At 37.8% G+C, this 23,598-nt stretch overlaps 2 protein-coding genes and 1 long non-coding RNA gene across 10 annotated transcripts; 2 read left to right on the forward strand and 1 right to left on the reverse strand.

Annotated features, from left to right (window-relative positions):
- Nucleotides 1–6,220: 6,220 nt before the first annotated feature.
- LOC103424141 (uncharacterized) lies at nt 6,221–13,514 on the forward strand. Of its 8 annotated transcripts, none has more exons than XM_008362215.4 (16): nt 6,221–6,486; nt 7,297–7,891; nt 8,314–8,443; nt 8,551–8,752; nt 8,976–9,062; nt 9,146–9,205; nt 9,307–9,408; nt 9,956–10,027; nt 10,207–10,262; nt 10,516–10,601; nt 11,288–11,378; nt 11,468–11,625; nt 11,739–11,830; nt 12,511–12,594; nt 12,804–12,877; nt 13,038–13,514. In XM_008362215.4, exons 2-16 carry the CDS (start codon nt 7,330–7,332, stop codon nt 13,111–13,113), a joined length of 1,932 nt encoding a protein of 643 aa, XP_008360437.1. In that variant the 5' UTR covers nt 6,221–6,486; nt 7,297–7,329; the 3' UTR covers nt 13,114–13,514. The 8 variants fall into 8 exon arrangements, 7 of the variants coding, with proteins under 7 accessions (XP_008360437.1, XP_028964141.1, XP_008360439.1 ...); XM_029108308.2 differs by having other exon boundaries at nt 12,819–12,877; XM_008362217.4 differs by having other exon boundaries at nt 12,514–12,594.
- Nucleotides 13,515–13,853: 339 nt separating this feature from the next.
- LOC103424142 (uncharacterized) lies at nt 13,854–19,099 on the reverse strand. Its single transcript, XM_008362220.4, has 11 exons — nt 18,937–19,099; nt 18,434–18,499; nt 18,241–18,308; nt 18,081–18,114; nt 17,825–17,894; nt 17,437–17,494; nt 17,133–17,261; nt 16,483–16,574; nt 14,690–14,774; nt 14,376–14,454; nt 13,854–14,237 (listed from the first exon to the last, which is right to left on the reverse strand). Exons 1-11 carry the CDS (start codon nt 18,941–18,943, stop codon nt 14,155–14,157), a joined length of 771 nt encoding a protein of 256 aa, XP_008360442.1. The 5' UTR covers nt 18,944–19,099; the 3' UTR covers nt 13,854–14,154.
- A 1,107-nt stretch (nt 19,100–20,206) lies between these two features.
- LOC103424143 (uncharacterized) lies at nt 20,207–22,386 on the forward strand. The gene is made up of 5 exons (XR_527734.2): nt 20,207–20,345; nt 20,429–20,588; nt 20,694–20,762; nt 21,112–21,180; nt 22,166–22,386. It is a non-coding gene; the product is annotated as an uncharacterized lncRNA (long non-coding RNA).
- The last annotated feature ends 1,212 nt before the right edge of the window (nt 22,387–23,598 follow it).

Here is a 23,598-nt window from a genome sequence, read left to right on the forward strand (position 1 = left end):
AGCAGGCTGGGCTGCGGGGGCAGGCTGGATCACTGGGGCAGGCTGGATCGTTGGAGCAGGCTGGGCTACAAGAGCAAGCTGGATCACGGGAGCAGGCTAGGCTACAAGAGCAGGCTGGATCACGGGAGCAGGCTGCTCAATGCGCGGTGCATGTGAATGCGAGGCTTGGGCTTGGGTCCACGTAAACTTGGATGGCACGGCTCGGGCCGTGGTGAAGGCTCCATGGACCTCGCCACGAGTGGCTACCGAAGTAGCCACCGCGGTGGTTCCCATGGTGGCCGTGGTGAAGGCTCCATGGACCTCGCCACGAGCGGCTACCGAAGTAGCCCCCGCGGTGGTTCCCATGGTGGCTGTGGTGAAGGCACCATGGACCTCGCCGCGGGTGGCTACCGAGGTAGCCATCACGGTGGTTCCCATGGTGGAAGCTCGTGGTGATGATGCCGCTCCCCTTCTTGTCGCATTTTGCCTCATGGATCTCCGCAATCCCATTTCTTGAATACTAGAATTTTTACTTGCGGAATTTTCTAAATTTCTAGTCATTATATTTTTCTTATACGTTTTATCAAAGAACCTTTGCAAGTAAAAAATTCTATAAATAAGAACGTATGAAAAATATTCAAATGGACTAGAAAATAAAGAAAAACCTTTTTGCGCGAGAGTCTTTTACGAGTATGGATAACAACTCTCAATGAAAGCACCAATTTGTGGATGCAAATTTTCTCCTCCTCGATCTTGGACGATTTTGCACCTACAAAACAACTAGCACCTTAGGTTAAGGCCAAAAGCCTCACGCGCCCACGATGAATGGGGGGGGCTTTGGCCGAAGAACCTCCGATGCCAAAGTTAGAATTTTGGAGAGAAATAGTGTTTAGAGTGTTTGTGATTTTTTGCAAGAGGTTTTGGATTAGTGTTTTGTGAAAATGGTACCCAATTTATAGGAGAGGAAAGGATGATTTATTTTGAGGGGTTATGGAGATAGTGGGCTAGTTATTTTTAGGGAGTTATGGAAATAATTGGCTAGTTAATTAGCAAATAGTAATAACCTAATTTACTAGCTATTTGAATGTCACAAAAAGGGGGAGAAAATGGCAGCCACCAACAGGAAATAAAGGGCATGACCGGCCTAGTGGGTTTTTGGTTAGTTTGTGGTTTAATTAGCCACTTTAATTGGCTAATTAAATATGAAAAGAAATGTTATAGTAATTATGGTATTGATTGGCTAATAAAAGGGAAGAAATGGTGGGAAAAGGTAACAAAAAAGGTAATGGTTTAGGTTTTGAATGGGATATCCGGCCCTCTAGTATTTTTAGGTTTGAGTGGATGTTTCAAATTGATAATTAAGGGATTGATTAGGTAATTAATCCCTTAATTAGTCAATTATTATGATTTGAGGAAATATGAAAGGAATAAGTATATTATTTAGCTAATTGATTAGCTAAATAATGAAATGGGAAATATATGAATAAATTAGGTTTTAAGTTGATACCTATTTTGAGCACTTTTGACTTGGTTGAAAAATGATTGCCCACTGCTCGCACGTAGGAATCCCGGTATGCCTCAAGGGTATTTTTGTCCTCTTATGTTCAAAAGTCCACGTGTCGCCTAGTGAATATTATTTGCTCCACAGCAGGCACAGTAACAATGAAAATGGCTCCTTCTTTAGTAAGATTATATGAACAAATGCCTGAGCCAAAATATGTTATTGCTATGGGAGCATGCACAATTACAGAGGGGATGTTCAGTACCAATTCTTATAGTACTGTTCGGGGAGTTGATAAGTTAATTCCTGAGGATGTCTATTTGCCAGGCTGTCCACCTAAACCGGAGGCCATTATAGATGCTATAACAAAACTTTGTAAGAAAATTTCTCGAGAAATCTATGAAGATCGAATTAGATCTCAACAGGAAAATCAGTGTTTTACTACTACCCATAAGTTTCGTGTTAGACGCAGTACTCATACTGGAAATTATGATCAGGGATTACTCTATACTGGAAATTATGATCAGGGATTACTCTATCAACCACCGTCTACTTCAAAGATCCTTCTTGAAATATTTTTCAAATATAAAAGTTCAATAACTTTCTCTGAATTAGTGAATTAGGCAGGATCCTTTTGTACAGAATAACAAAGCAAATAGAGAGTCAACTTTCATAGATTTCATCGTAAATGTGAAATACTTATACAAATAAAATACAAATCAAAATGTAGGAGAGATAAAAAAGATGCAAGGTCGTTTATCCGCTTCATTAGTCAAACATGGGTTAGTTCATAGATCTTTGGGCTTCGATTACCAACGAATATAAACTTCACAAATAAAACCCGAGGATTGGTATTCAATTGCTATCATTTTATATGTTTACAATTATCTACATTCCCAATGTGCTTATGATGTAGCACCAGGTGGACAGAGTTGAGACTAAAAGGAATGTATAAACAATGCTTCCATGGATTCGATCGTGGTTTACAATTATAGCTTCCACACTTGTTTATTTGGGATCGTCTCTTGGATAAATAAAGAACAAGAGTCAAAGAAAAGGCAGTGATTCAAATCAAGATTTATCTAGTAACCCATCGAAAAATTACAAAAAGAAAATAAAAATGAAAAGTACGAGGTAACAGGTATGCATAAAAGTATTTGCCCCAGGGAGAATCCTAGAATTCTGTCTTTTTTGGGTTTAAACAAGTGTGGATTTTCAAGAAAGGAAATCCTAGGTCTATCCTGTAGAGGTACTCAAATTGGATAAGTAATCGATTTATAGGTTTCGTCGTCAACCTAATTGGTTACTTCCAATTACGTAAATCAATAGTTCAAACCGCCCTCAAAGGTAAGGCATTTTCCATTTTTATAGGAACTTTTGTACCAGAAACAATGATATCTCCAATTATAGCCCCTCTGGGATGTAAAATATATATTTTCTCACCATCGAGTGTATGAGACAAATGTATGCATTTCGATTAGGGTCGTATTCTATAGTTACGATTCTACCATATATGTCTCTTTCATTCTGTCAAAAATTGATTTTACGGTATAGACGCTTATGACCTCCTGTCACAGCCTGTCCCGAAATTTTTTTATCGGGAGCGTGAAATGATGAAAATACCCTTGACGGGTATTAAGGTACGTGTTTGACATATGTATATATTTTATGGACTAATTATCATCCCTAAACTTTTGGAGAAAATTGAGTTGTAAATTTGTGTGGTTAGGGATTGAAGTGGGATTGTTTTGGTTGGACCACACCCTCACTCACGGACTCACCTTTCCTTCCCCCTCTTCCCCGTGTCTCTCTCTCTCCTCCCTCACGACTTTCTCACTCTCTCTCACCCTCGATCGTACGGACAACACCAAAACCCTCCAAAACTTCGTGGATCGAAGCAAATAAGGTATGATTCTTCACCCTCTTGATGTTATGAGTTGATTGGTATTAGTTTTAGGAAGTGAAACCCTCGGAATCGTCGTGAAACCCTAACCCCGAAAATGTGCATTGTTCATGCACACGTGAAATCTTGCATTTCAGGGAATTTCAAGCTCACAGTGAGCTTAAGGACATCCTCACGAGCTTCGGGGTACTTCGTTGTTGATATTTGGACGTCGAAGGACCGAGAACGGAGGTTCTCAAAATTTCCGAACTATCGTGCTTCCCCAGGTAAAATCTAGTGAATTTTAGACCTTGAAACTAGTCCATCGTGATTCTACATGTTGGGGGCTTCAAATTGATATAACATTCGAAGAAATCGGTTGAGAAACGAAGGAGAACAAGCATTTTTAAAACTCGCCGGAGTCCGGCCACCGGAAAAACCAGTCCGGCGACTGGCTGAGGAAGATGATGCGCGTGGGGGCGCGTAGGCCCGTGCCACCCACGGCGCGTGAGGGCGCGTGGCAAGCCTAAAAATTTTTCTAAAAATTTCTCGACGTCCGTGACGTCAAGTAGGTCGATGTGGTATATTCATATACCCAAATTGAGCACCGTATGAGAAATTATTTCGAATTGTTGGTTATGTGTTTAAATTAACGTTTTTATAGTTATTTCGCATATAGGTGACACCTATCCCGAGGACGAGCGCATCCAGGGACGTCACGAGGGTTACGACCCATCGACTTACCATTGAGTGGGCAGTTTTGTTTTTGTATTACCTATATACTACTGTTTTCCCAGAAAATGCAATTATATGAAAATATGTTTTTTAAATGCCACGCATGCAATTGTTGAGATGTTTGAACTGATAATTGATGCATATATATGTGAATTGACGTTGTGGACGCACATGTGAATATCAGGTGAGTTTATATGGTTTATACGAATGAGTGATGATGTGAATTATGTTGGAAGCTCATAACCTGCACCCTAGGTGTTAGTGCTTATATTATTCACCACACCGCACGCTCGCCTTGGATCCAAGTAGGTGGATGTCGTACAGACCACTAGAGGTGGTTCCGACATGCCAGTTGTACAGACCATTAGAGGGGTTCCGACTGGTAGGTGACCTTAGATTATGTGCACAGATGATTGATGAGAGAAGCACTAGAGCGTATTATTTCACCATCTTAGTCGTACAGACTACTATAGGTAGTTCCGACTTATGTGCAGTGTAGTGCCGTACAGGTCATAGTTGGTGACTCCGGCAGGGCCGTATAGGTCACAGTTGGTGACTCCGGCTGGATGGGATAGTGAGCTATAGAATCAGCCGTACAGGACCACTGTAGGGTCTCTGGTTGATTTATTATTTCACCTGAGTTATATTGATGCATTCATATTATATTTTGGCATGGCATGGCATATTCTTTCTGAGATGTTATGTTGATAGATGGTGAGCGGAGTTTTGATGATATATGTATATATACGTTTATATACTATTTTTCTGGGAAGTATACAGGTTTTACGGTGAGGGGTGAGAAACGTTTTAAATGAAATGTTTTTGGAAAATCTTTGGTTTTACTGACCCACTCATCTTTGTTTTGCGCCCCTCCAGGTTCTAGTTAGCAATTGGTGGCTCTCAAGGTCTTTTTCGGCATTCTGACAGACGTACTGCATGTAGGACTCACCTGCGGGTGTTGCACTTTTAATTATAGTCCTACTTGAATGCACTTGTTACCTACGCTCTGAATTCGTGTGTTTTACTCTATAACTCTCTCTTGTATGCTAGTAGGTTATTCTTCTAGTGGTTGGTTTAAATTCCTTCATATTTCTGTTATATCTTGCTTCCGTGTCGCACTTTTGGCTACGTCACGCTCACGTGACGGCCAGCACGCCTTGATTCTAGGATCGGGGTGTGTCACCTCCCCCTCTATGCCACGCGGTAGTGATTCCTCTAGCATTACGACATTTACCAAAGACTTATATAAAGTATGAAATAAATATGAAATCTACTACAAAAAATTAATATTTTTTAGGAATTTAAGGCGGAAATGGACGTATTTTTTCTTTTAATAAATATCTATTTTGTACATTTCAATTTGAATTAGGAATTCCGCGTACAAGTGGTAAGTCATTAACTACATATACACATCAGGTCATATAAATGTATTACCATTATGTATTACAAATTACAATAAAATTACAATAACGAATACAAAAAGAGGAGTTTTTAAAATGCGAGATCTAAAAACATATCTCCCTGTGGCATCGGTAGTAAGTACTCTATGGCTCAGGTCTTTAAGCAGGTTTATTGATAGAGATTAGTCGTTTTTTTCCAGATGCATTGATATTCTCCTTTTTCTTTTTTCTTTTTTTCATTCTAGCTATTGATATGGGAAGAGGGAAGAAGATAGAGATGCAATCAAATATCTGTGACTAATCCCTATCCATCTCTTCTTTTTTTCTTTGGTTTATTTTTTTCACTTATTCTTTCAAAAAAAAAAAAAACCAAACAAAAAGCGGTTTCACCCTCAGTGAAAAAAAACCTCTCTGTATTTTCTTTTGTGTGTTATACAATGTTTGGATGAAGAAATTTAAGATTACTAAAGAATTTTAAAATAACAGAAATTGAATTGACGGGATTTTATTTTCTATAATTTGTGAATTTTCTTGTTTGGTTAGCCTAAAAGAACAATGGAATTGAATACGAAATTTGTTATTTTTAAGCTCTCAATCATAAAAATTAGGAAATGACATCTATGTATATGGAATTTAAACTTGAGAATTAGAGACTCCAAATTCCAAGTCTTTTTTTGCACATAGAAATTTAGTATTTATGAATCCAAACAACAGAATTTTTACATGTGAATTTACAAATTCTTACTTTTATACCGTTACTGTCGTACCATACAACCTCTCGTCTCCTCTTCTCACTCAAGAATCAGATCGAACGAGTATCAGACCCGTTGATCTCACTCTCTGCGTCCTCCTCTTCGACAATTCCCGCGACCCTTTGCAGAAAGGTTCCAGCTTTGGTGAAGAATAACTGCTCAACGACCCCACTTCGAAACTGCAACTTGAAAGCTTGAAACTTTTCGAGTTCATCCTTTTGATCCTCTGTTCTCACGGTACTCCACGACGTTTTTGTTCTGGATTCTGGTTTTGTTTAAAATTGAGAATTAAGGGTGGGTATTGTTGAATTTTGAGAAATGAGTTTTGGGATGTTTGGAAATGGAATTCTGTTAAATTTTTGGTTTGTGGGGTTCCTTGATTCTTATCTGAGAAATTCAAAGTTCATGTTTTTTGTACGTAATTTTGGATTTGTCTGTGTTTTCAGCGTAATTGAATGATTAGTTTCATTTTTTTTTAAAGTAATTTTGGATTTCTGGTGTATGGCTGTGTTTTCGGCGTAATTGAATGATTAGTTACTTTATTTGGGGTTGATAGAGTTTCTAAGGATAACTGAGAAGATGATGTTGTGAATTGGTGCTTTGGTTCTTGTTGTTTTGGCTTCTAGGAAGTCAGAACTCTTATCTAGTATGCTTTTTTAGGCTCAGTGTACCGGAGTTTTTCGTTTCTTTAGGGGGCAATGAATCCTAACTATGAAGTCTCGAGGGTTTCATAATACCACGTGCACTGGATTTTATGTGCCTTTGTACACTCTTATATTGGTTATAATATAGTTAGGATAAGTGAAAAATATAAATAGAAGATTTCATGCTATATGTTCATTCATACCTTATGATACATAAACCTCAACTTGGCTACTAGTGTTGTAAGGTTTGATACGTTCTAGGTTCTGAATGAATGGAGTTTGTTAGATTTTTCTGATTTTTTGGTTATATTATTATAGTGAAATTATTTAGCTTTCTAATTGGTTCATTTAGACAATTGTAAAAGGAGTTAATGAATCTCCCCATGACAAACGGATGCTGCAGGATTTTGGGTTTCGGTTAAGTCTGTCATGCTGAATGTTGCTACCAGGAGGTGGAATAAGGATGAACTCCATGATGGATGATATGAACTTGATTCAGCAGGCACAGAGGCATCACTTAGTGGTTCGGGAGCTTGGAGAAGAGATTGATTTAGAAATTGGAACTGGGGATGATGATCCTTCATTTGCTAACAACCCCCTTATTGGTGGTCCACCACGGGAACCTTCTGTTGAGGATAATGACGAGAGTAAGAATATGGTAATGGCTTCTCACCTCCCTAGTGATGATCAAGACATGTCAAAGGGACAGCCAGTAAAAAGGAAGAAAAAGGTTGTGAAAAGATGGAGAGAGGAATGGGCTGATACCTACAAATGGGCTTATGTTGATGTCAAGGAAGGGACAGCGAGGATTTTTTGCTCTGTTTGTAGAGAGTATGGTAGGAAGCATAGAAGAAACCCCTATGGAAATGAGGGTAGCCGGAATATGCAGATGAGTGCACTCGAGGAACACAACAATAGTTTGCTTCACAAAGAGGCACTTCGCCTTCAAATGGCCTCCAAGGATAAGGTCGTTGCTGACAAACCCATTTATGTTAAAGGTTAGCACGTTCTGCTCAATTTTCTTTGGTTTGCTTTGGAAGTTTCAAATAACCACCGTCTGAATTCTGCACAAATTTTTTGCGGAGTGTCTCTCAGGAAATTCTTTTCGCAAAGTTACGTTATTGTTAGTTTTCATGTTTATGAAAGTATCCCTTGCAGTTAAGTTTGCATTTAGGATTTTTAATTTTTTAGCTCGTTGCTGAATGAAAACTTTGGTTCAGTTGAATGCTATATTCAGCAGTTCACCATGCCCACACCTAAATGCTTCTTCCAGCATTATATGGAGTTTGTTGACATTAGTTTGTTGATATTTGCACATATTTCACACCATCATATGATTGAAAGAAATGAATTTTGAGTTTAATTTTTTAATTGTTTTCCCGTTTGGTTGATTTGTCTTTGGAATTACTCTTAAATGTAGCTCTTATGTCAAAAACGGCTGGATCAATTGTTGAAGCTGCACTGAAAAGGGATCCTCATGAGGTTGAGTTCATACAATCGGTGCAAGAAGTTGTTCATGCTTTAGAAAGAGTGATTGCGAAAAATTCTCAGTGAGTTTCCTTGGGATGGAGTATTGTTTTAGTCGTGCTGGTTAAGGGAAACAAAGTCTTATTTCTGATTTCTGTAAAATCTTATCAAGTGAATTTTCTTTTTTCAGTTATGCAAGCATCATGGAGCGCTTGCTAGAACCTGAGCGCATGCTTGTTTTTCGAGTTCCATGGATGGATGATAGAGGTGAGACACATGTTAACAGGGGCTTTCGAGTACAATTTAACCAGGCCTTGGGTCCATGTAGGGGTGGTTTCCGGTTTCATCCTTCTATGAACTTGAGCATTGCCAAGTTTCTTGGATTTGAACAGGTATTAGTTGTTTTCTTGAGTTCCTTTGAGTTGACTTGTCTTCTTTAGGTTGGGTCAAGCTTTTGCCAAATCTTTTTCTTCCTGTGCCTCTGTTGATTGTGTATTCTAGTGATTGGTGCTCATAAGAACACCAAGCTAAATACTAGTGATGAGGTTAATCCCTTCAGATTGGAAGTGACTGTCTTGTGACGGATTTGCATTGTGCTATTTACCTTCTCTGCAGACTTTAAAGAATGCCTTGTCACCGTACAAAATTGGAGGGGCAGCGGGAGGTAGTGATTTTGATCCAAAGGGAAAAAGTGATAATGAGGTAAAAGTCTTCAATTTGTTATATGTGTTTCATCATTTTTAACCTCCTCAGAAGTTGTGAATGACTATTTTCTAAGCTGGCAGGTTATGCGTTTTTGCCAAAGTTTTATGAATGAAATCTATCGTTATTTGGGTGTTGACAAGGTAACTTCAGCAAGATTCCATTCCATGAATATTTTTTTTCCTCTATATGGAATTTCAATGCTGTATCCTGCATGTCTGGTTTAATGCTGTGTACACTTTAGGACCTTCCTTCAGAGGAGATGGGTGTTGGTACTCGAGAAATGGGATATCTTTTCGGACAATATAGACGTCTAGCTGGTCACTTTCAGGTACCAGAAACACCGGTAACAAACTATTTCTGAATTTAACTTCTTACCTTTTGTGATGTAATTTAGTATCTAGATGCCATTTATGACATTGCTTTTTCTAAATCTGTAGGACCACAGGATTATGAAAATTCGGAAAATAGTAATTAAACAAGCAATTCTATTGTTCTTTTCTATCCTGACAAAGAGTGTTACTCTTTTCTATCCTGACAAGGCCATTGTTCTTTCTATCCCAACAAAGTCTATCGTTCTTTTCTTTCCCTACAAAGTCTTGTTTTTTATCCTGACAAATTCTATTGTTCTTTTTTTATTTCTGTCCATCTGAAGTCTACTGTTATTTTCTATCGGTACAAAAGTTAAGTTTATGCTTATCTGTTTATCATGGAAGATAATTAAGTGATAAGTCTTTTTCTTTCGTTGTTTTTTTGGTCGAAAGTGGTACATCTTCATCTATTCAGTGTTCATTTCTCTCCGTACAAAAGTAAAGTTTCTGCTTATGTGTTTCTCATGGAAAGAAAGTTAAGTAATGTCTTTATGTTTTCATATGTATGCCTTACTTATGCAGGGAAGTTTTACAGGGCCAAGGATATTTTGGTCTGGCTCTAGTCTTCGAACTGAAGCTACCGGATATGGACTGGTAACTAATATCACAACTCTCCCATGCTCGTGTTCGGGCTTCCTCTTTTTCTATTTATTTTTTGCTTTTTGGTGAGAACTTAATAGATGTGTCTGTATTTGTTGCGGGTATTATAAGCTCCCTATGTAATTTTCATCTTCATTTCCGATGATGTGAACAAAGTTCCCATGCTTCTGCAGGTTTTCTTTGCACAACTCCTACTTGCAGACCTCAATAAAGATTTCAAAGGATTAAGGTACCTTTTACCTGACATTCAAAACTTTTAAAATTTTCACAAAACATCATAGGATATTGACATAGAACAGCACATGGGAGTTCTTTCTGTTTACGTAGCGTTTTGAAGAATCCAATCCTGTTTAACATATCTTTTAACTTTTGTGTGCTTATATGTATCTATGTATGTGTATCCACGAGAGCATATAATTTGTGATTGCTTATAGGTTGTTTTGAAAATTTATTATTTTGAAGATATTATAGTTTCCCTCCAGGTGTGTTGTAAGTGGTTCTGGAAAGATTGCATTGCATGTCCTGGAGAAGCTTATCGCATATGGCGCGATTCCCATTACAGTTTCAGGTATTTTCTTACAAGAAGTATTTATGGGACTACTTGAATTAGGTCTTGTGATGGAAAGGTTTAGTAATATACATATCTGGTTTGAATGTTTCACATGAAAAAAATTCCAGATGTCATACTAGTGTAGGAACTGCTTGAATTATGACATAATTTACTTGCTAAGAATGTTAAAAATTTATATGTTTGACGTGATCATATCTATTAGATACTTGAGTGATGATTGATCTAGAGAACAATCATGCTGTCAACAATGCTCCGAGCACTTCATCCAAAAGATTATAAAAACAATGAACATAGCACTTACGTAAAAACCAGAGGTTGCTAGTAGTCAATTTGCTTGTATCTTCTGTGGCCTTGATTGGTTTGTATCTTAGGTTGTAAAGATCATATGTTAACATCTGTGACCGTATTTATATCTAAATAACAAAATAAATTATTTTTCCTGATTGCATCTGAAGAAAGAAAGACGATATGAAGAGCTAGAGTACTTGTGCTGTGAATGTGGTGTTAATTTTTTTTCCTCCACATGGCTATTTCATTTTCTAGTTCCATGCTCTTATTTAGATTCTCTAGTGCTTTGTGTCAGGAAGTTACGATTTCCGAGTCGTAAACATTTAGAGTGAATAAGACTTGTTATCAGCATTTAATGAATCACATGCCTTTTATCTTCAAATCATTGCATATAGACTCGAAGGGTTATTTGGTGGATGATGAAGGATTTGATTACATGAAAATATCATTTTTGAGGGAGATCAAAGCTCAACAAAGAAGTTTGAGGTCTGCTACTTGCTGTCTATTTTGCATCTGTTGATTAAATAGCTTGGTATAGTTACCTTCAGGATTCATTGTTTACATCTCATCTGCAGAGACTATTCAAAGACTTATGCTCGCTCTAAGTATTATGATGAAGCAAAACCCTGGACTGAAAGGTGTGATGTTGCGTTTCCTTGTGCTACCCAAAATGAAATTGATCAGACTGATGCCATTAATCTGGTTAATTCAGGTTGTCGTATGCTAGTAGAAGGTAATAATTACTGGTAACAACATGCATGGTCGATTTTAAATTTTGGCGTTTGTTTTCATATTCACTAATGTTAGCTCTGTAACACCTCTTATTTGTTCTTCTTTTGTATCTAGGTTCAAACATGCCATGTACACCTGATGCTGTTGATATTCTGAGAAAAGCTAATGTTCTAATTGCTCCTGCAGTGGCTGCTGGTTCTGGTGGAGTATGATTCTTATCTTTACAGTACATGCTTGATAGATATGCTTTTCAACATGTGCTGGGACAATGCTATCACGAAGTTTATACGTATCATGTTTTTATTGGCACAAATTTAGGCTAAGTTCAAGCTAAGCTTGTTTGTTTATGAAAATAAATGGATCTATTTGGTCTAAAGAAAAATGGAATTCATGTGCTCATGAGATTATTGTTCAAAATCAGTTTCTGTTAAGAATCTAAGAATCTTACATAAAGTTTTCTAATCCATCTATCTCGATAATGAAATCATGAATCTCTCAGTTATGCTTTGATTATAACACGGATTTGGGGGGTCTGCTAATCTATGCGTTAGGTCTAATTTAGCTATGCATGCTCAGCGTCACCAGGGGTGTATTGAATACAAAAATTTCACATCAGGTATTCTAAGCTTGCTTCTAATATATGAAATCACGGGCCCTCCAGTTATTGCCAATTGATTTTGGGTTGAATACTTCAATGTTAACATGTTCGAGATCTAACATCGGGTATTCTAAAGAAGTGACATTTGGGAGTTAAAATTTAATTATTTTTGTCTGGCATTTGATGGACCAGCATGAGTTAATATATTTGTATCATTTATATCAATATGACTTCCGATTATCTTCTTTTCCCTTAAATTTATGTTATCCCTTTGTTGTTTAATGATAGCAGGTGGTTGCTGGAGAATTTGAATTGAACCACGAGTGTAATTCAGTGAATTGGTCTCCCGAGGACTTTGAATCCAAATTACAGGTGACACTGTTTATTTTATCTCGCTGGTATAAATTCTTTAACTTACTTCTACGAAGTGTCTTAATGACTTCTGGTAGTGTAAGAAACAATATCTTTTAGAAAAGCTAAGTAGCCAACACCCCTTCAATGTCCGTCTTAAAGTTTGCTCAAGGTCTTGAGCTGGTTTGTTGTTTTTCTCTATGATATCTGATTTGCATTGTAACTCTTAGGAATCAATGAAACAGACTTACCAGAGAACCCTTAAAGCTGCAGCTGACTTTGGTTACCAGAAAGAAAGTCCTGAGTAAGTGTGTTATCGTATTGACGCTTGCCTTATCTTTTCCTCTTGAATCTTTGAAGAAACTAGATAACCTCTGGTTGTGACTTGTGTTTGGCCATGTAAAATTGCGTACCATTAACGTTAAACACTTGAAGAATCAAACTTTCTTTTACGTGCTTGACAGATCTTTGGTTCACGGAGCCATCATTTCTGCTTTTCTGACTATTGCGCAAGCCATGACGGATCAGGGATGTGTATAGAGTGGAAGAATATTGTACAATTATTCGCACGCTCCTCAAAGCTGATCGGTGTCATCAACAATGAACAATTATCGGAGGTGCGCATACTGACGTTGGCAGTAAATTGTAGATCTTTACCGGCTTGACTGTGCTGGTTTCGAGATCAATGTGGTATGACAGATATACAAGGTTCGATTGTAACATAAAAATGTGTAATGTTGTAATAGCCGTGACTCGGAAAGAGTGAGGAAACGTTATAATAGGAAGAGTGCAAGTGAAAATTGTGTAGTAGGTGAGTAGGGTTAGGGTTAGGATAGGAAGCACTTGTGAGTTGACTCAGTTGAAATTTCATAAACTACTTGTTACTTGTGGAATATTTGGATGCTGAACGGACTTTGGAAATAAAATTTATTAATTTGCTATTTTCACGTCCCGACTGATGAAAAATGATGTTATTTTCATGTGTTTATTATTATTTTGTTTACCTACTGGCTCTTAGTCTAGTAGCAATTCTCTTTCCGATGTTTGAGAAATTGGAAGTCCTCAATTTGACTCCCTCCCGTCCCCATATCTGATTGTTGTGTTGTTGATATTTGATTTTAACCAATTAAGCAATAAAAATTTAATTTTTGATCATTTTAACCAATTTCTCCTCTTTTTGGCTGATTTTCTCGACACCAGTGTCTAAAATATATTGATTTTTTTGTTTAAAAAAAAATTATATATACATATTGATTATTGACAGACATCAAAAGCACAAGTTTACCTACCAAGATGCGGTTATTTTCTATATTGCAATACCATATCTTCTCCTTTGCTCTCTACAAAAGCTAGAATGTCTCTGTGAGTCTTAACAGCTCCCAAAATGTGAACTGCCATGGCAAAGCCACCAATTGGTTCCCTTTAAAAAAAAAATAATAATATAAAAAAAATAAAACCTACAATCTCCTCTTTGTCCTCGAGGCCTAAAGTAAATATAAGGCACGAAATACATATGAAGACAGAGCCAAGACTAGGCACATTGTTCATCAGATGGTGCTCCCGTTCGGTTGTTTCTAGACTCTAGTTAGTGACCCTCTTCGAAGAGTGGGTTGATGAGTCGGACTTCTCGGCCAAATAGTGTTCCAACATATCATCTTCGTCATCTGCCATTAACCACAAGACAAGATGGTTTCTTCATCAGATCGTGAACACAACCTTCCTTCGTATTTACAAAATTATGCAATTCGACTAATTTTGGTCTCATCAACATAAGACTATATGCGCTATAAGGAGAGAATCACCTTCAAAATCATCAGAATCGAAGTCAATCTCATCCTCATCCTCTTCATCGGACCCTTCACTGGCTAGAGCTGCACCTTTCTATGGAGGGGAAAAAGTCACTCATATTATTGTTTTTTCTTTGAAACTGAGAAATTATACGTTCCAACAATAAAATCCTCACTTGTAATAACCCCAAACTTCCCCTCGTATTACCCCTCAATAATATACCATGAAACTAACTCAACCATCAAATCAGACCAGTACAAATTAGTTTAGTTTTCACTGTATTTACTTGTTTTGGGCAAAACTGAACAATGTAAAATGAATTAATTACCGCAGCATGCCTTCCGGTTTCAAACCACTGTCTACCTGCGAGCCTCTTTTCCTTGGGTGCTGAGAGTGCAGACTCGGGCATTAACCTTGAAAATTGATCACTACCCATCAGACATGAAAATAAAGACTGCAAGCAGAAATATATAATGATCTACTATTGGGAAACTATTAAATTTCAAGCAATGTTTTAAAAGGCTCGCCTTGGGGCGCGCCTAGGCGCCCTGTGAGGCTAGGCTTGAGGGTTGCCGCCTCTGTTTTCAGGGAGTGGGCGGAAGGCGCTGCCGGAGCCTCCTAGGCGCGCCTCAGGGGATTTTTTTTATTTTATTTTATTTTTTTCTCCCAAACCCAAATTTTGGGTAGAGTTTTAACTACCTCATACCTCATCCTTGCACTATCAGCTCTCTGCCTTGTTTTCTGATTTTTATTTTTTATATAATAGATGTGTGCGCCGTCTGCGTGCATTGTTATATGTATGCTCATTGTGCTTTTCATCCTCTATTTTATATATATAATATAATATATGTATATATATGTGTGTGTATATGTATTTATAATATATGTGTGTGCTTAGGATGATTATTGATTAATAATCTTCTTCTTTTTTAATATAATATGTGTATGTTCAATGTATATATTAAAAAATTTAGGTCCCGTTAGGCTTCGCCTCACACTTAGGCTGGGCTATCCCTCGGACACCTCGCCCACGCCTCACGCTTTTAATACATTGATTTCAAGAAAGATTCCTTGGATTTATATATTTCTTGATGACCTGGAAGTTTTGGTTAAAGTGCTAATGAACCGTCACAGCATCTTTTTTCCTTGTTTTCTCATAACAACTTTTTAGTAAGATTTGAACCTACAACTAATCCTAACCATCCCACCGCATAACCTGCTAAACAAAGACCATGGTCTGGTAAATGTCTTTTCCCTCTCTAATGTCATGTCTATCGTGTAGCACAACATAATGTCCTAAAGTCCATGTAGAAATGAATTCCATATCTCACGCCTCTCCAACATAATCAGATTTTTCTTCCCCAAAATGTAGAATTTTTTGGTGAAAATATATCAAAAACCAAAACATTTGTACGAACCAATTGTAGGAATCCCACATTGGTGGGTGCAAAAGAAAATAATGGGTTTAAATATGATTACCCCACTCTAACTAATATTGAGATCTTTTCTAATAAAACCCCACACCTGACAGATTGGGCAGGTGGTAAAGTTGGGGACAGTATCGGTGTTGTTAAAGTGGGCCCCACAGGCCTGCCGATCCAAAAATCCAACATGGTATCAAAGCCAAAGATCAAAGCCAAGGTTCGGGCCCGTGCAGGCTAACAAGCTTGTCACCAAAGGAAACAAGCCAAGACTCATAATAGAGAGCCGGCCTTTGAGCTCCATTGAAAACAAGTCTGGGCTCTTAACATAGAGTTGACCTTTGAGTTTCAATTGCCGTTGTGTAGATCTCCACGTGTGAACCACTAAAAGGGGTTACACGTGAGGGGAGAGTGTTGGAATCCCATATCGGTGGGTGCAAAAGAAAATAATGGGTTTAAATATGATTACCCCACTAATATCGATGCCTTTTGTGATAAAACCCTACACTTGACGGATTGGGCAAGTGGTAAAGTTGGGGACAATATCGGTGTTGTTAGAATGGGCCCCATGGGCCCGCCGATCCAAAAATCCAACACCAATATTATTGATCACCACTTTCACATGCTTTATAGTGAAAAAAAAAAAAATTCTGAGTTGACGAAGATAACCTTACTGAAATTATAAAACGATAATACTTACTTGGCTCGTTCCAGTGCCATCTCTGCTTCAAACATCTCTCTCCATGCCAGAAATGTTTCAACTGTAACTGGTTCTCCATGTGGTATGATTACCTAAAAGAGGAAGGAGCAGGAAAATAAGAAGCAGCTCCTTCAGACTATCTTTTTCAGGTGAACAATCATTACCAGAGATGCAAACATACAACTTTGAATGAAAAAAGTAAATCCCATGGGAAAGTGTGAAGCTGGTTATGCAGTTTTTTTTCACTAATATTCACGAACAGTTGCATCAGATTCATGCCGAAAATTGCAAGATGCACAAGAGAAAAGATGAACACCCTTAAAATATGATTAATCTTCTAGAAGCTTCACCTTTCCAGATACACAACTCCTGGACCAAGGAGAAAGAAAGAGGGTCTCTTAGAGAGAATAGCTAGCAGTTTTATTGACAACCTCAATGATTTCATAACTTGAACTTCTTCCAGCCATCCTTAGACACGTAAAAACCTCAGCAAGACTTAACTACATTTAAATATGAAGACGTAGGTTTTGGGATCTTGAGTGTATAGTTTTCCAGGAATGCTAGAAGGTAAACTCCCTTTATGCTTCGAGACTAAGAAAGCAAATAGCCACAAGATGATTAGATATGACGACGTAGGACAAAAGGCATACATCATCCTTTGCTGCTTCTTCTGCTTCAGCATCCTCAAGACTAGTGTCTTGACAATATTGTTCAGAAAGCCATTCCTTGGCTGATGTAACTAGTGTGTAGATCATAGCCATACCAAGGTTTTCAGATGCCTGTAAAACATATAGATATTGAATTAAATTCGGTATTTTTTGGATAACTTCACATTATCTAATGAGTTGTATTAGAACAGAAAAAATATGCTCACTAATCTTTAGATGTATTAGGACAGATAAAAAACGACACAAGAAAAAGCTGCATAGAGAAGTAAAGAATGCCCAAAATTACCTCTTGCAGAAGCTTTTCTTTCAAAATTCTTAGATGTTCTCCTTGTATACCACGTAAACTGAAGGAAAAAAAATCAACCATTAGAATAGTTCCTCATAAACCATACTGCATCCACACTTCTGACTTTCCCGCAGCCTTGCTTAACAACACAATACTGACGGAACTATTATAGCTGAACAATACAGTATTAATAGCAGAGACTCAAGGATATTTTTTCTCGAACTTCTTTCTTTTCTTTGTAGCAGTATTTTATATATGCAGTTGCAAGAAGGTTCAAGTAGAAGTTATATTTGCTTTGTCCAAAAGAAAAAGGCAATGAAAATGATCAAGTTCTTTTCCATCATTACTAACAATGAAAAGTGGAGAACAGCAATATTTTGCACCATACCTATTCAAATTCAAAAGTGGAGGCTCATCTGGGTATCTTTCTGTGTGCGAGAAAATCAAAGCCAGCTGAACTGAAACAGAAGTTTCCAAAACAGCTTATCTCCAAATGAAATGTAAAAGATACAAAATACAAAAAGTAAAAAAAAAAAAAGAATAACTCCTGAAAATTTCTAGATAAAAAACAAATCAAGTTATCCAATTAAGAAAGTAACAGTAAGGCATTATTCAAAACATCGTACAATGCAAAAAGAAAATACCTGGAGTGGTTGTAAATTCATCTGATTCATCATCCTGTTGAAACGAAAGCAAAGAAATGCACATAAGGAAAACCTGAACATATGTCTAGTTAAGACGTATACATCCTCAGCTTGACATGAGGTTGTTATAACAATTATGCCAGTTAGAACGTAAACCTACCACTGGAGATACTTTTATTTGAAAACACCTCTTGGAAGTATTTAACCCACTCTCACCCGAGTGTATTTCTGGCACATCAAAGACAACAGAAAAGAACATTCCTATTAGTTTCAGTACTCGTGAAATAAAAACGATAACATATAACAAATTTTATAACAAATGTTGGTCTGCAGAAGCACCACATAGCAGATACCTTTGAAGTCATCCGCAAGTATTGCTTCCAACGCTTCGATTTCCATCTCCTGCTCTTGTATATAGTCTGTAAACATAGTTGTAAAACACACGGTTAAGTAAATTTCATTGCTTGGAACATATTTAAGTAAAATTTAACAGCCTTCTGATAAACTTCATACATTTCGACAAATCCCATGTCCCGAAAACCTCAACAACAAAAAAGTATGCCATTGAAGCTTCTGGATTACTTTAAATTCCCCCAAAAAGCAATCTAAGATACCAAAAACAATGACAAACTCCAAAATCAACATAAAAAATCGAAAATTGCAAAATTTTAATTAAAACTACATATCACAATAGAAATTCAATCCTACAACCCCAATATTAACAAAAATTAAGAATATATAGCTTAATCACGCTGCTAAAAGTTATACAATTAACTTAAATCGCGACCCTTTTAGTTCATAAAATCGATAAGAAACAAAATTTACTAGAAAAAATAGAGTAATTAGCATCAATTACCCGTCATGATTTCGAAGTTCTTCTCTGATTTCGTCTCTTCTCGCTACTCAGAGGTATCTCCGAACCAAATCAGCTACACTCAAAGAGCGGAAGAAAACCTAAGCTATGCTGAAACGCCGCGTTTTGTGCTTCTTATTTCCTTATCTATTATTTCAATTTATACAGTCTTTTTATTCATTTATTTATTTATTTATTTAAAGTAAATGGTTCTATCAAAACCGGAAGGGGAATCAGTTAATCGTGGCCGTCAAATGTGGTGGGCCCTCGGCATGCATGTGGGACAAGTGTAGGGATTTTAAAATATACCTGTCCGTGTAGAATCTAACCACTTCTTCTCAACGAGTTAGGGGTGGGTTCGGTACGGTTACCGTACCAAAGTCCTTGTACCAATTACCGTACCAAACTTTCGGTTTGGTAAAATCTATTACCATTACCGTACCAAACTTTCGGTATACCGAAGTTCGGTATTGCCAAAAGTTTGGTTGGCATGGTATGACAATGGTAATTGCCATTTTGTTTTGGGACAAAATATGTTTTTGTTTTTTTAACCCAATTCAAGGGCAAAACTTTTTTTTTTTGTACCTTTATCTCATACATTATAGATTAAATTCATCTATTATTCATCATTCACAATTCACACACATAATAATTCAAATGAAGCATCAAGATTCATCATGAAAATTAAGCTTACAATCCAAATAGAAGTTACGAACCAAAACAAATAGAAGTTAACAATCCAAATAGAAATTAAAGTTTCAAACCAAATGAAAATTGGAAGTAAACTTCAAAAATGAGAATTTATTGATCAGTTATTCAAGCTTGAGATGTCGAAGCTTTTGGAGGAGGCATTGAACTTGTAGAAGATTGAGTTTGTGTCAAGCCTATATTACAAACAAAGAAAACATATTAATTAGTAGCAAGAAGAATTAAAGTTGAAAACCATTTAATAACAAATTTACTAAAAAAATTAAAGCATATCTTTCTTGTTTTCTCTTCTTCTATTTCCTTGTAAAATTGAAGCATATCTTCCGTTGGTCCTTGTAGAAGTTTACTTCATCTGCCCTAATGTCACAGCCCGTCCCGGAATTTTAATTCCGAGGACGTGAAAAGACCAAAATGCCCTTAAGCGGGACTAAGGGGCGAAAATTTAACAATTAGATTTATATTTGTGTGTGTTAAATTGTGTTTGGACTTAGGTAGGGCCTCCTACCCTCAAAACATTCCCTAAAACCCGTAACCTTTCCTTCTCTCTCTTTTTCTTCTTTCATCTCAGAAAACTCTCTCACTCTCTCTCTTACTCTCGAACATACGGACTCACACCCAACCTCAATCAAACCTCCACGAACGTTCCATTTAAGACCACCATCGTGATCCTGAGGACTTCACGAGATCGGGGATACCAAACTCAGGTGAGTTTCACTTCGAAAAACCCTAGTTTCAGTGTCACCGTAATATTGCACTGTTCACGAACTTCAAATTGGCTTTGTTTTAGGCCAAACCAAGCTCACAGTGAGCTTAAGGAAGTCCCAAGGAAGCTCGGAGTGCTTCGTTGGAAGTTTTTGGACGTAAGAACACGGAGATCGACAAGTTCAAAGTTTGGCCGGAGCTTTCGAGGCTCTTTCCGGCGAATCCCCGGCGAGTTAGGAGTTGAGGTAGGTATCAATCTCTTCGTCTCGTCAAGTACTACAACTTTCCTTTTTGTTTCACTCAATTTCGTTGAGTATTGAAGAAGTTATACTCATTTGAAAAATACCCAGTTTCCGGCGACCTCCGAGGCTTTCGAGGCAGTTTCCGGCCAAACCACGGCGAAATAGGTGTTGTGCAAGGTACCATTCTCTTTGTCTCTTCAAGGACTACAACTTTCGTTTTTGAATCACTTGATTTCGTTGAGAAATGACAAAGTTATGGCAATTTGAAAAACGGCCGTCGGAAAAACCAGTCCGGCGACCCAAGGAAGAAGATGATGCGCGTGGGGGCGCGTGGGCCGTGCCTTCCTTGGCGCGTGGGGGGCGCGTGCTACAGTAAAAAATTATTTTAAAAATATGTCGACGTCCGTGACGTCGAGTAGATCACAGTGGTATATTCATATACCCAATTTGAGCAATATATGAGGAGTTATTAGCTAAGAGTGGGATTATGCGTTAAATAACGTCAATTTGGTTACTTCTCGTATAGGCGAGGATTATACGGACGTTGGGCATGGCTAAGGGAGGCTCAGGGACCTTCGACACGTCGATGTATTCTGTGAGTGGGCAGTTTTGTTTTCCGTATATATATATACTTGACGTTTCCCAGAAATTGAATTGAAATGAAAATATGTTTAAAATGAAATGCATATGAGTTATGTGGAAAAACGGGAAGTGAAATACCATGCATAGAATTGATATGAAAAGTATATAGAAATGTGAGTTGAACTGCCATGCATGAATTAATATATGATGCATATGTATGAATTGGTGCGGTGGACGCACAGGAAAGAATTGATTTATGATGCATATATATGAATTGGTACGGTGGACGCACAGGTAAGAATTGATTTATGATGCATATGTATGAAATGGTGCGGTGGACGCACAGGTGAGTATTTATTTCTGTTATGATGATGTTGATGTATATTGAGCTCAAATCCTGCACCATAGTTTAGTGCTTATAGTATTCACCGCATCGCACGCTCGCCTTGGATCCAAGTAGATGCTAGTCGTACAGTCCACGCGGAGTGGGTACGACAGGCCAGTCGCGAGAGTGTTAGTGAGATTCCGACTGGTGGGTGACCTTAGATTATGTGCACAGATGATTTATGAGAAGCACTAGAGCGTAACTTATGTGCAGAAGGCCGTACAGGTCACGCGGAGTGACTCCGGCAGAGTGTGAGAGTGATAGATTTTGAGCTCTAGGTTCAACCGGGCTAATAGAGGGCCTCCGATTGATTACTTTATTGCACCTGATATGATTTATGTTGATGCACTCATACCTTATTACTGTTGAGATGATGTGGCATGGCATAATTAATATGAGAAATGTTGAGATGATGTGGCATGGCATAATTATGATGAAAATGTTGAGTTAATGAATTGAAGTATTGAGAATATATATATGTATATTTATATTTTATATTTCTGGGAAAGTATACAGGTTTTACGGAGAGGGGTTACAACGTTTTGAGAAATGTTTGGATTTGGAAAAGAATTGTTTTACTGACCCACTCAATTTTGGTTTTGCGCCCCTCCAGGTTCAGGAATCACAAAGGTGTGGTGACTACGAGGAATTTGACGGTGTTCTGACAGATTGGACAAAATTAGGACTCACCTTCGGGTGTATCAACTTATAAATTGTATCTTAAAGCTTCCGTACTGTGTAAATGGTTACGTCACTCTCACGTGACGGCCAGCATGCCCTCCTTCGGGACGGGGTGTGTCAGTTGGTATCAGAGCATGGTTGCAATCTTGGACATCTTGAGAAGTTTCTAGTGAATTCTGTCAGAACTACACCGCCTCGTAGCAAACCACGTAGTTAGAGGAATTTAGTCTCCCTAATATAGCGGTTTAGGGAAAACTATTATTATGGTGATTCAGTCTATTATAAAAAGGGACATTTTAAGACGGGTTATGAGTCGAATTTGAATCACCTTATGAAATGATGAACCTGAGGGAGTGAAGTAACGGTTTAACCATTTGGAAAAGATGTTTCAGATTATGCAAGTCAAAGGAAATTTCCTTCTGACAGGTGGGTCGAGACGACTACCTGGTTTGAGTTATGAACGTGTATGCTGATGGAAGCAGGAGTATTAATTGTTGTCACCAGAGGAAGCAGCCGATTTAAAATTGTTTAAGGACTTGTTTAAGGAAAAGTTTATCCCTCCGGCATTTATCGATGGTAGTAAGCAAGAGTTTGCAAATGTGAATCAAGTAAGTTGACGATAAATGAATATTATAGAAAGTTTTCAGACTTGCCTCGTTCCATCCAGATATTGTTGTTAATTTGGTGGAGGTGTTATGTTGTTTTAAGCTGGGTGGCAAAAAGGGAAGTGGTATTTTGGGTGACCACTATCCATTGTAGTTCTTATCAGGAGTATGCTAGATGTTGTTGAGCCTTGAGGACTCTGAGAACATGATCAACGAGAGTAAAGAAGAATAAGAAATGAATGGGAATCAAAAGAAGACGATAAAGTTAATGATTCGTCATATCAAGGATATAAAAAGATTCAGAGCTTCGAAAGAAATAAAGCTAGAGTTAATTCTTCCAGCTGAGGTTTTAATGTCGCTGGTCAGAGTAAAAGTGATGGATATACTGGTAATCCCAGATATTTGAGACAAGGTGTCTCGAGTAAAGGAAATGTACCTTGTGCAGCAGGTACAAAAATTAACACTTTGAGAAATGTGAAATCAAGGAATGTGTTTATGTGAACAGAGGGGACGCAGAATTGTGAATTGTCCCTAGAATCAGTTGTACTCAACAATTTTCCATGATATCATAGTGTCGATTCAGCAGAGTTATGGACTTAGTAGTTTGGTCGGATTGACCGTGAGTACAGAGAGATTTGATGAGTTATATGTTCAGCCGTACAGACCATGAGAAGTGGATTCGACTGACACATGAGAAATTGGTGAGTTATAGGCTCGGCCGTACCGACCACGCGGAGTGGATCCGGCCGATGTATTATTG

The sequence above is a fragment of the Malus domestica genome, chromosome 09 (genome assembly GCF_042453785.1).
Source record: "Malus domestica chromosome 09, GDT2T_hap1".
NCBI lineage: Eukaryota > Viridiplantae > Streptophyta > Magnoliopsida > Rosales > Rosaceae > Malus > Malus domestica.

Bases quoted from the DNA above. Each gene is read 5' to 3' on its own strand.
- LOC103424142 (XM_008362220.4), bottom strand. The intron at 18,309-18,433 runs GTATCTGCTATG...TTGATGTGCCAG, and splicing joins ACTTGCGGATGACTTCAAAG to AAATACACTCGGGTGAGAGT. The intron at 14,238-14,375 runs GTGATTCTCTCC...GGTTAATGGCAG, and splicing joins CGATTCTGATGATTTTGAAG to ATGACGAAGATGATATGTTG.
- LOC103424141 (XM_008362215.4), top strand. From the start codon at position 7,330: ATGTTGCTACCAGGAGGTGGAATAAGGATGAACTCCATGATGGATGAT. The intron at 9,409-9,955 runs GTAACAAACTAT...TTACTTATGCAG, and splicing joins TTCAGGTACCAGAAACACCG to GGAAGTTTTACAGGGCCAAG. The intron at 10,602-11,287 runs GTATTTTCTTAC...CATTGCATATAG, and splicing joins GATTCCCATTACAGTTTCAG to ACTCGAAGGGTTATTTGGTG.